Source organism: Artemia franciscana, chromosome 17 (assembly GCF_032884065.1).
Source record: "Artemia franciscana chromosome 17, ASM3288406v1, whole genome shotgun sequence".
Taxonomy (NCBI): domain Eukaryota; kingdom Metazoa; phylum Arthropoda; class Branchiopoda; order Anostraca; family Artemiidae; genus Artemia; species Artemia franciscana.
The window spans coordinates 13,881,034-13,893,891 of NC_088879.1; the positions used below are offsets into that span (position 1 = coordinate 13,881,034).

The 12,858-nt window shown below is 36.7% G+C and overlaps 1 protein-coding gene across 2 annotated transcripts in view; it reads right to left on the minus strand.

Annotated features, from left to right (window-relative positions):
* The window catches only part of LOC136037888 (protein Hook homolog 3-like), a 99,439-nt gene that overhangs the window by 66,991 nt on the left and 19,590 nt on the right, over positions 1-12,858 (minus strand). For both annotated transcript variants that reach the window (XM_065720742.1, XM_065720741.1), the window contains exons 3-4: positions 10,367-10,439; positions 3,365-3,548 (exon numbers count right to left, since the gene is read on the minus strand). In XM_065720742.1, coding sequence (XP_065576814.1) covers positions 3,365-3,548; positions 10,367-10,439 — 257 coding nt within the window. The remainder of the gene's footprint in view (positions 1-3,364; positions 3,549-10,366; positions 10,440-12,858) is intronic.

Genomic DNA, 12,858 nt, shown 5'->3' on the forward strand with positions numbered 1-12,858 from the left:
CTCTTTTTTGGGCCATAAAATCTCCTTCGAAATTTGATGTAGGAGCTTTATTTTATCTTTTAATAACTGGTGGAATGGCCTGGATTTTTCCTATTTTATACTCTTTTTTGGGCCATAAAATGTCCTTCGAAATTTGATGTAAGACCTTCATTTTATCTTCTAATAACTGGTGGAATAGCCTGGATTTTTCTTCTTTTATACTCTCTTTGTGGGCCATAAAATGTCCTTCGAAATTTGATGTAGGAACTTTATTCTATCTTCTAATAACTGGTGGAATAGCCTGGATTTTTCCTATTTTATACTCTTTTTTGGGCCATAAAATGTTCTTCGAAATTTGATGTAGGACCTTTATTTTATCTTCTAATAACTGGTGGAATAGCCTGGATTTTTCCTATTTTATACTCTTTTTTGGGCCATAAAATGTTCTTCGAAATTTGATGTAGGACCTTTATTTCATCTTCTAATAACTGGAATAGCCTGGATTTTTCCTATTTTATACTCTTTTTTAGGCCATAAAATGTTCTTCGAAATTTGATGTAGGACCTTCATTTTATCTTCTAATAACTGGTGGAATAGCCTGTATTTTTCCTCTTTTATACTCTCTTTTTGGGCCATAAAATGTCCTTCAAAATTTGATGTAGGACCTTCATTTTATCTTCTAATAACTGGTGGAATAGCCTGGATTTTTCCTCTTTTATACTCTCTTTTTGGGCCATAAAATGTCCTTCGAAATTTGATGTAGGACCTTCATTTTATCTTCTAATAACTGGTGGAATAGCCTGGATTTTTCCTCTTTTATACTCTCTTTTTGGGCCATAAAATGTCCTTCGAAATTTGATGTAGGAACTTTATTTTATCTTCTAATAACTGGTGGAATAGCCTGGATTTTTCCTCTTTTATACTTCTTTTTGAGCCATAAAATGTCCTTCTGAATCTGATGTAGGACCTTTATTTCATCTTCTAATAACTGGTGGAATAGCCTGGATTTTTCCACTTTTATACTCTCTTTTTGGGCCATAAAATGTCCTTCGAAATTTGTTGTAGGACCTTTATTTCATCTTCTAATAACTGGAATAGCCTGGATTTTTCCTATTTTATACTCTTTTTTAGGCCATAGAATGTTCTTCGAAATTTGATGTAGGACCTTTATTTTATCTTCTAATAACTGGTGGAATAGCCTGGATTTTTCCTCTTTTATACTCTCTTTTTGGGCCATAAAATGTCCTTCGAAATTTGATGTAGGACCTTTATTTTATCTTCTAATAACTGGTGGAATAGCCTGGATTTTTCCTCTTTTATACTCTCTTTTTGGGCCATAAAATGTCCTTCGAAATTTGATGTAGGAACTTTATTCTATCTTCTAATAACTGGTGGAATAGCCTGGATTTTTCCTCTTTTATACTCTCTTTTTGGGCCATAAAATGTCCTTCGAAATTTGTTGTAGGACCTTTATTTTATCTTCTAATAACTGGTGGAGTAGCCCTATCCAATAAAATACCAAACGTCTATTAAGAACGACTTTTCGTGAAATTCATAGTGAGTTTTCAGAAAACTGAAGGACATAAAAAGAATTGCATTCGTATTATAAGAAGAGCAAAAAGTAATGCTTTTTGTTTTTATAGTTGTAAATATTCCACCACAAACTTGCAAATTACGTAAAACTTCTCTTCAGAAATAACTTGTTTATGACTCATAAAGTTAAACTCACGATTCTTTTCATTATCTTTCCAGTTTCAGGTTACGTGCAAGTTTGGTATAAAACTTGGAATGTTTCAGGATTGTGTTAAAAGTATTTAAAATTATTTAATCATTCAGGTTACGAAGTTTATCGTCAGTTGATAGTCAAACTTTTTTGTCCAGGGCATGTTTGAGGCCAGGGGGGAGGGTATGGCTTCTCACTAGATCCATCAATGGCCTTGCTTGCATAATTCTCTGTAGCTTAATTATCATGTACATTTCTAGGATTTCATTTTTTGGAGAAAGGGAGGGGGGTTGAATTTTTTTCTTTCTTTAATTCTTTACATTCAGTTCTCGTTTTAGCTGTCTTGGCATAATTAGCTTCGCTTTCTAAGAAAACTGTCCTTGCTGAGGCTTTGAGCGGTAGCTAACAGAATTGTACAATGCCCCTTTCTGCTTTTGAATATCTTTGTCTCCTTTCTACCTTTAGGTAGAATTAAGGTAGAAATAAAGGTTAAAGGTAAAATATCTACCTTTTTAGGTAGATATTTAGGTAGAATAAAGGTTAAAGGTAGAATATTTAGCTTTAGAGCTGGCACCGTTATTTGGCATTACAAGGACTCAGAACATTTCTCAGTTTTAAGGATTGGAATCCTCTTTGTTTCTCACAAGGTGAACAAAAAGAATAAAGTCTTGTCCATAACGCTATGAAAGATCTTCACGACCTCTGGAGAATGTTGTGCAATTGGCGTAATTTTGTATTAGTTATTAATAAATATAGTGTTGACACTTCTATTTTTTCTAAGACTAGGGTTTTCTATCTATCCAAAAGTACGATTTCGTGCAACAATGGATTTTGTTTTCAATACTAGAAGGAAAACTTATTTTTAAAACTTATTTTTACCTTGATTATCCTTATAAATTCTTTCTTTGTTTTCTTTTCCATTCTTAACCAATGTTAACTTTACCTTTTTCTTTATTACAGCCATACCAATTATTTCCCTCTACCACACATGTGCCTACCCGTGAAAAAATCTAATGTCACCCATATGTTTATACTTGTTTATATGTTCTCCGGACTAGGTTCATCTCGTTCCGGCTTTGTCTATGGTTGAGATAGGGAATGATTCTACATATTTAGCTACAGTTACGTCTGTTGACCGTCTCAAAGACAGCCCATTAGCAAATTTTCCCAGCACCAAAGGGCACTCCCAAAGCCGCCAAATTACTCAGAAGATATTTCCTTACAATTTTGAGAAAAATTGACAGGGGATCTTAAATGCGTCAACAGCTCGAAAATCTAACGAGAGGCTAGTTTAAAATAAAGAAAAATATGGTCTTTTTACTAATTGTTAAGCAAAGCGCTTATTCAATGTACCTATAACACAACTAATATATCCCCTATGTCAATAAAGTTTCAATCAAAGCGGGTCGCATTACAGGGAATTCCCAAAGCAGCCAAATTGCACAAATAATATCTATTTTCAGCTCTTTTATGACGTCTTCCAAGCAGATATACTACAAAACTTTTTAGGAATGCCCTTTCCTGAACTTTAAAAGACAACTCTCCTTCGTTTTGCAACATAAACTACAAAAATTATAATAGACGAGATGGGGCAATTCCTTAAGGTACTAAAGGGCAATTCTTTAATGTGCCACATGGCCTTAAGGGCAAGTTTTTTCTTACCTGTCTGCTTCTCGCACATAACAGCACAACCCAGAACTAGTTTGATAAGTTTTTGTATTTCTGCTGCATCTTCATGTTCGCCGATTTTGTTTACGTCTGGTAACAGGTGAGAGGGGACTTTTTGACCATAATTTTCCCGGTAGGCATCAATGACCCTGTCGTAGACCTTTTTTAAGTTGCTGACCTGAAATTGAGTTTAAAAAGAAGTGCTACTAATTTAAATTATACATGACTTCTTTTTTTAAGGCTGGCACGCGGTGGGAGGTGGGCGGGAGGGCTTTTCTTGACACAATTTTAGCTTTTTTTTTCTATTCAGAATTAACTTGCCATTGGGTAGCTAGGCAAGCTAATTGAGTTTATTCCACTCCTAGAAATTCTTTAATATTTCTGAGACTTAAATAGAAAAAAAAATTGATAATGGCAGTTGGGGTCAATACCCCCCTCTCCCTAGATTTGGAAATACCTTTTTAGTATTTTCAGTGTTAAAAAAAAATTAAACGATAAAATTACCACCCCTATATTCTGAGAAACAAATTTAATGGAGAATTTTTTTTCAAAAAAAAGGCTTCATAGAAATACAGGGATGATTTTTAGAATTTTCCATAGGGGAGGGGAAATCAAAGATACACAGAAAATATCAAGGCCATCTATTTTGATTTCCTGGAAGCATGTGCTCTATAGATCAATCTAGGTAGTTATTATACGCTAGGTAGTTATTAATATGGATTATAACATACGCGGGTATAATCAGAGCGGTTACTAGGGTTAGTAGCACCAGGGGAAAAATTGTTTACATCACCCCCTCCCGACTCAAATATAAGCAAAAAAAAACAAATCAAAGTAAAAAATCTGATCAAAGCAGGCAGTCCCCCAGACGCGGTGCCCCTACCCCAGATGCCGTACCCGGGGCAGCTGAGCCGCTTGCCCCTCTCCCTTTGAACGGCTCCGAGTATAATCAACCAGATTTTCACTGCAGAGATGTTATTATTGGGACTCTAATTAGGTGCAAAATTCTGTCTTCACCAGCAGAAATCTTATAAAATTATTAGCCATAAAGAAGAGTTCACCTTAATCTTCTCCCAAATGGTTTCCTCCGTTTAAATATATAGTTTGTAACTGGGCGCTAGCAAGCTAATATAAAATGATACAGTCAATGCAAGGATCAGAAATAGCAACATAGATAGATGATAGAAGAATTTCAGAAAAAAAAATGAAACAAACAAGAGCTAAGAGCTCATATGGCACTTGTGACGAGGCAAGAAGAGCTAAGAGCCAAGAGCTCATATGGTATGAGCTCTAACACAATTCTAAGAATCAATAGATTGATTTAAAAGGAAAATCAGAGGCTTAATGCCGGTCAGGATTTAAAATAAGAGCTCTGATTCACGAAGCCCTTCTAAATATAAAAATTCATTCAGATCCGATCACCCACTCGTTATAAATACCTCATTTTTTCTATTTTTGCCTCTCCCTTTAGCCCCCCAGATAGTCAAATCTGGGAAAACGACTTTATCAAGTCAACTTGTGCAGCTCCCTGACACGCCTACCAATTTTCATCGTCCTAGCACGTCCAGAAGCACCAAACTCGCCAAATCACTGAACCCCTCCCCCCAAATCCCCCAAAGAGAGCAAATCCAGTGCGGTTACGTCAATCACGTATCAAGGACATTTGCTTATTCTATCCACCAAGCTTCATCCCGATTCCTCCACTCCAAGTGTTTTCCAAGATTTCCCCCTCCAACTCCCCCCAATGTCAAAAGATCTGGTCGGGATTTGAAATAAGAGCTCTGAGACATGAATTCCTTCTAAATATCAAATTTCATTAAGATCAGATCACCTATTCGTAAGATAAAAAAAAAATTCACGTTTTCCAAGAATTCCGGTTTACCTCTCCGACTCCCCCCAATGTCACAGGATCTGGTCGGAATTTAAAATTAGAGCTTTAAAGCACAAGATCCTTCTAAATATCAAATTTCATTAAGACCTGGTCACCCTTTCGTAAGTTACAAATACCTCAATTTTCAAAATTACCCCCCCCCCCCCAACTCCACCAAAGAGAGCAGATCCGGTCCGATTATGTCAGTCACGTATCTTAGACAGGTTTTTATTCTTCCCATCCAGTTTCATCCTGATCTCTCTGCTTTAAGTATTTTCTAAGATTTCCGCGCCCCCCCCCCCAATGACGCTGGATCCGGTTGAGATTTAAAATAAGGGATCTAAGTTACGAGGTCCTTCTAAATATGGAGTTTCATGAAGATCCGATCACTCCTTCGTAAGTTAAAAATACGCCATTTTTTTCTAATTTTTCAGAATTAACCCCCCCCCCCCCCAATAGAGCGGATCCGTTCCAATTATGTAAATCACGGGTCTAAGACTTCTGCTTATTTTTCCCACCAAGTTTCATCCCGACCCCTCCAATCAAAGCGTTTTCCATGATTTTAGGTCCCCCCAAACCCCCCCCCCCCCCTAATGTCACCAGATTCGGTTGGGATTTAAAATAAGAGCTTTGAGACACGATACCCTTCTAAATATTAAATTTCGTTGAGATCCGATCACCCGTTCGTAAGTTAAAAATACCTCATTTTTTCTAATTTTTCAGAATTAACCCCCCCCCCCTCCAACTACCCCAAAGAGAGCGGATCCGTTCTGGTTATGTTAATCATGTATCTAGGACTTTTGCTTATTTTTCTCACCAAGTTCCATCCCGATCCCTCCACTCTAAGTGTTTTCCAAGTTTTTAGGTTGCCCCCTCCCCACTCCCCCCAATGTCACCAGATTCGGTCGGGATTTCAAATGACAGCTCTGAGACACGATATCCTTCCAAACATCAAATTTCATTAAGATCTGATCAACCGTTCGTAAGTTAAAAATATTTCACTTTTTCTATTTTTTCCGAATTAACGGGCCCCCCACTCCCCTCCTCCAGACGGTCAAATCGGGAAAATGAATTTCTAATTTAATCTGGTCCAGCCCTGATACGCCTGCCAAATTTCATCGTCCTAGCTTACCTGGAAGTGCCTAAAGTAGCAAAACCGGGACCGACAGACAGACCGACAGAATTTGCGATTGCTATGTCACTTGGTTAATATCAAGTGCCATAAAAATCAAGAGACACAGCGCTACTTCTTTTCGAAACTTCAAAAAGGGCTCATTCGATTCAAAATTGAAAGGGCTAGTGCCCTTTTTAATAGCCAAAAGTGATTGGGGTTAACTAACCCCTTCCCACGCCCACTATTTCCCGAAACCCATTAAAGCAGAATTTTCAGATAGCAATTTTACTGGACGTCGTTGAACAAAATGTATTGGAAATTATGTGTTTGAGGATGATAACCTCCCCCCCACAGCCCTCAGGGCAAGGGCTTTGAGTTATCCCGAAATGCATCTCACAGAAATTTTGGGATGGCTATTCGTTGTCATAAAAACTTAGGGCTAGTGCCCTTTCAAATAGTCAAAAATGATTGGAGGGCAAGTGACCCCCCTTCCACGCCCACCATCTCCCCAAGCACATCCAATCAAAATTTTAAAACAGCCACTTTGTTCAGCGGAATTGAAAGATCCGGAAATTATGTCTTTGATGAATGACAACCCCCGCACAGCCCACAGGGCAGGGGTTATAAGTTATGTCCTAGGGTTATATAAGGTATATACAGAAACGATGATCGAAAAAACTGCGGAATGGGCTCAATTGATTGGAAATCAGATGTTCTATTGCCCTTTTTAAGATTCAGAGTAATCAGAGGGTGTATAACCCCCCCCCCCCCAACAGCTCTTATTTTCCCGAAATGCATCTGACAGAAATTTTGAGATGGCCATTTGTTGTCGTAGAAACTTCAAAATGAGCTTATTCAATTGGAAATTGAAAGGACTGGTGCTCTTTTAATAGGCGAAAGTGATTGAAGGGCAAATAACCCCCTCCCAAGCCCTCCATTTCCTCAAACACATCAAAGCAAAATATTGAGATAGCCATTTCGTTCAACGTAGTTGAAAGCTTCGGAAATTATGTCTCTGAGGATGACAAGCCTTCAGGACAAGGGTTGTAAGTTAAGCCCTGGGGGCACATAAGGTATATATAGAAAGGGTAATCGTATAAACTTCGGATGGAGCTCATTGGATCGGTAATCAGAAGTTCTAGTATTCTTTTTAAGATTCGAACTGATCAATGGGTGGATACCCCCCCCCATCTCGTATTTTCCCGAAATACATCTGACAGAAATTTTGAGATAGCCATTTGTTGTCGTAGAAACTTCGGAAACAGCTCATTCTATTTGAAATTGAAAGATCCAGTGCCCTTTTTAATAGTCGAAAGTGATTGGACGCAAATTAACCCCCCTCGCACGCCCATCAATTCCCCAAACACATCCAATACAAATTTTGAGATAGGCATTTTGTTCAACGTAATTGAAAGGTCTGGGAATTATGTATTCGGGGATGACAAACCCCCCAAGCCTCAGGGCAGGGGTTGTAAGTAATTCCTCGGGGGTATATGAGGTATATATAGAAAGGATGATTGTATACCCTTTGGATGGGGCACATTTGATTGATAATCAGAAGTTCTAGTTCTCTTTTTAAGACTCGGAGTGATCGGAAGGTGGATACCCCCCACTTCGTATTTTCCCGAAATGCATCTGATTTTAATTTTGAGATGACCATTTGCTGTCGTAGAAACTTCAAAAATAGCTCATTCCATTGGAAATTGAAAGGACCAGTGCCCATTTTAATAGTCAAAAATGATTGAAGGGCGACTAACTTTCAGGACAAGAGTTGTAAGCTATGCCCCTTTTGCATTCAAATCAAAGCGCGAGAGTTGGAAGGAAGTTCTAGTTCTTCTTAGTAGGAAGTTCTAGATTCCTTTTTAACACTCAGAGTGATCGGAGGGTGGATACCCCCCTCACACACCTTGTATTTTCCCGGAATGTACCTGATAGAAATTTTTAAACGGCCAGCTGTTGTCGCAGAGACTTTGAAAACAACCCATTCGATTGAAAATTGAAATGTTCATTTTTAATAGTCGAAAGTGATTCGAGGGCTACTAACCCCCTCCCTAGCCCACCATTTCCCCAAACTCATCCAATCAAAATTTTGAGATAGCCGTTTTGTTCAACGTAATTGTAAGGACCAGAAATTATGTCTTTGAGGATGACAACCCCTTCCCACAGCCCTCAGGGCAAGGTAAATTATGCCCTGGGGGCATATAAGGTATATATAGAAAGAGTGATCGTATAAACTTCGGAGGGGGCTCGCTGGATTGGTAATCAGAAGTTCTAGTGCTCTTTTTAAGATTCAGAGTGATCGGAAGTGGATAAACCCCCCCCAAACCTCGTATTTTCCCTTAAGGCATCAGATAGAAATTTTGAGATGGCCATTTTTTTGTCCTAGAAACTTCGAAAAAGGCTAATTCGATTGGAAATTGAAAGAGATAGTACCCATTTTATTAGTCAAAAGTGATTGGAGGGCAATCTCCCCCCCCCTTTACGCCTATCAATTCCGAAAATACATCTAATCAAAATTTTGAGGTTGCCATTTTGTCCAGTGTAGTTGAAAGGCCTGAAAATTATGTCTTTGACAATCCCCATACCTTCTCAAGACCAGAATATAATTTGCACTTTACCGAAAAAACGGCCGTGGGTTCTCAGTTTGTTAAACGTATATTGATATATATTCCTCAAAGCTTTAATAATTTTTAATTTATTAAAGTTAAAATAGTTAAAATATTTTAAACGTATTATGTTTATTTAAATCATACAATAAATAACCGAGTAAAACTCAAAACAAGCAAAAATTAATATGAGTAGGGCTGACAACCCCCATGCCTTCTCAAGACCAGAACATAATTTGTACTTTACTGAAAACAAAATACATTCAAAATATTTTTACTAGTTTAAAATGTTTTACTAGATATGTGAAGGAGGAAGTCCCCCCCTTGCACTCAAATCAAAGCGCGAATGTCTGGTGCCCATTTTACGAGTAACAAGAGATTAGAGGGTAAGCAGCCCTTCTCTCAAGCCCCTTCATTTTCCAAACGCATCCAGTCAAAATTCTGAGACAGCCATTTCGTTCAGCATAGTAGAACGGTCCAGCAACTATGTCTTTAGGGATATTAGGCATGTCAACCCACCTTAATAATGCAATCAGCCCATTATGCTTTAAAACTAAATGTTGCTATAAACTAAATCAAAGGGCCTGTGTTAAATGGTTGCCAATAAGACACCTCAGCAATATATCGGGAACGACTGGGGGTATTAAGCTGAAACTTTTGTGGATATTACTATTACTACCTCTGCTCTAACCATTTAAATAAATAAAAAGAATGTAAGTGTATCCAGGTTGTCAAAGAGCATAGATAGAATCTTTTGGGAATGATATTAACTTTAATTTTCAGGTCAACTTAAGCTATAAAATTAAATTGAAAAATACTGTTTGTCTCAGGATTAAAAACTGTTAAAAAAGTTTCTACAGCAGACAAATAGCAACCCATATTAAGGATTCTTACAGAAGAAAACTGAAAAGATATACAATTTTTTTTATGAAAAAGACTATGTCAATAAAAAACGAACAGAAATTTATTTTAAAAACTTTTTCCTCAAGACAAGTTTTTCAAAGAAAAGTAAAGAGCTCCATTAAGCCAAAAATGAGGAAAATAAAGTCAAATAATCTTCCAAGCGTAAACTACCACAAATTAATATCAATAAATAAACAAAACTCAGAACAAACAGAAATTACAATAAATAGCCGAGTCAAACTCAAAAACGAGCAAAAATTAACATGAGTAGCGCTGATAACCCCTAAGCCCTCTCAAGACCAAAACACAATTTGCGCTTTACTGAAAACAAAATACGTCTGAAACGTTTTCACCTTTCTTACTTTCATAAATGAAAAATTATCAAAACCTTAAAGAAGAAATGTCAGCATATGTCGATTTAACTGACAATCCACGGTCATTTCTGTTTGTTTTTTGTTTTTTTTTTTTCATCTAACAAAACATGCTTAAAGGGGAAAAAATACCTTCAATCTCCAATTAGCCCCTGTGTCTTGCTTGATCTTGACTAGCCATGACTCTGTAAACCAGGACGGGTCACTGCAAAATTACAAAGTTAGCAGAAAGGTTTCTGACAAAGTGTAAAGTAAGCATTATTAGCGTGACCTTAAAATGGCGCATTAAAAATGACCTTTTTGGAGTTGTTTATGGCGTAACTCTCTTTTGGCACTGAATTAATTCCTAAAAAACTATACAGAAAATGTTTTGTTTCAATAAAAATAATCATTTTAGTTTGAACTATTAAATATTGGTTCAATTTTCCAACATCACTTTCAAAAGCAGCGTTTAAGCTTCAGAGTTCTAACGAATTACAGATTTACACAATTTCTTAATTGGATTCATGTCTCCAGACAATTCTAAAAAAACGGCTTTAGAGGGATAACGTAGATAGTTATTCTAGAAACCTCTAAAATTTCCAAACTGCGGGGCTGCATAGTTTTCAAAATTGATCAAAAACTTAATATTCGACTTGTACAGTCTCCCCAATGATGGTGTTCCTCTACGACCAATTGTGGTTTCTTATAGTTTTCTGACTGCCAGATTGGGAAAATGGTTTTCAACACTTTTTTACCCCCTTATGCAGACGCAAACCTCTTACATTAAGCATTCAGTTCACCTTGATGAAAAATTAAAAGACCTTGAAATAAAAAAAAATACAATTTTGGCCAGTTTCGATGCCATTTCTATGCATACATCTTGTGATATTAAAAATATGAACTGGCTCTTCAAAGGAAATTAGAAGATAATATTAACCAAATGAACTAGAAAACACTGGATATAGAAACTAGTATGCATCTCGTGCGTCTTTGCAATAGACCCTCCTCATATTTCCGATATAAAAACCAATTTTTCACCCAAGTCATGGGTCTGCCGATGGGTACGAGCCTTTCACCATTTTTGGCAACTTTTATATGGAATTTATTGAAACCTCTGCTTTGAAAACTTTTCCTCTGAAACAAAGGTTCTGTGGTCGGTTTGTAGATGATGTTATTTCTGTGTGGGATCATGGAGGGGAGTCACTGAACTCCTTCTTGACTCATCTAAACACTTTGGACTCTAAATTTTAGTTCATTTTAGAACTAGAAGATAACCACACACTTCGTTTTCTAGATGTCTTAATTTTCAATAAGTCTCTTAGCCTTGAATTTTCTATTTATAGAAAGCCTGCGCATAAAAAGCCTGCGCATCCTCCACCCACTCTCCCTGCATAAAAAGAGGAGTAGTCATTTTTTGGTTGACCGAGTAATAAGAATATGCTCGGCGCCTCAAACAGTCTCAGAATTGAACTATGAGAAGGACATTTTATTTTGCACTGGGTACCCATAAAATTACTTAAAACCATTATAGATAAAAGACGAAACAAGGCAGACAAGAATCCATCAACTCCACTAGCCCCAACAGATATCGTCCCATTGGTGGATGATAAGAAACTTTTCACTGTTCTACCCTACATTCCAAAATTGAGTGACAAACTGAAAAGAATCCTAAAAAGACATAAACTTAATGTCACCTTTAAAAACTGAAATACGATACAGAGCCTTTTCAAAAGCGGCAGAGATAAAACCAGCCCTATTATGAATTAAATAAAAAAAACAAGTTTTTTTTTAAAGGGAAGTAAGGAGCGACATTAAAACTTAAAACGAACAGAAATTACTTCGTATATGAAAGGGCTGCTTCCTCATCAACACCCCGCTCTTTACGCTAAAGTTTGACTCTTCCTCTTAATTCTACTTTTTCAAACAGTAAAAAACTTTAGCGTAAAGAGCGGGGCGTTGATGAGGAAGCAGCCCTTTCATATATGAAGTAATTTCTGTTCGTTTTAAGTTTTAATGTCGCTCCTTACTACCCGTTAAAAAAACTTGTTTTTATAATTTAATTTCTGAACGTTTTTGAATCAATGCATGTTTTGATTTTGGCTCTCCGCAGAGGAATAGTTAAAACAAAATTTGTATATTTTTTTTTGCTAAATGGCTTTCTCATAATTTTGATCGAATGATTTTGAAAAAAAAAGAGCGCAGGAGGAAGCCTAGTTGCCCTCCGATTTTTTGGTTACTTAAAAAGGCAAATAGAACATTTAATTTTTTACGAATCTTTTTATTGGTAAAAGATATACGTAACTTATAAATTAGCTTACATAAAGAACTTTTTTATTCTCATGTTTTTATAACATATACGAGGGGGTTCGCCTCCTCTTCAGTACCTCGCTCTTTACGCTATAGCTTAAATTTTGTCCCAATTCATTAAGAATGACCCCTGAATCAAAAAAGCCGTAGGATAAATCGTTGAAATTACTAAAAATACTTTAGCGTAAAGAGTGAGGTATTAGGAGGAGGTGAGCCTCTCATATGGGTAATAATTTCTGTTTGTTTTAAGTTTTAATGCTGCTCCTTACTTCCCGCTGAAAAAAAAACTTTTTCATATTTATTTTTCATTGTTTTTTTTTAATAATGCTAGTAAA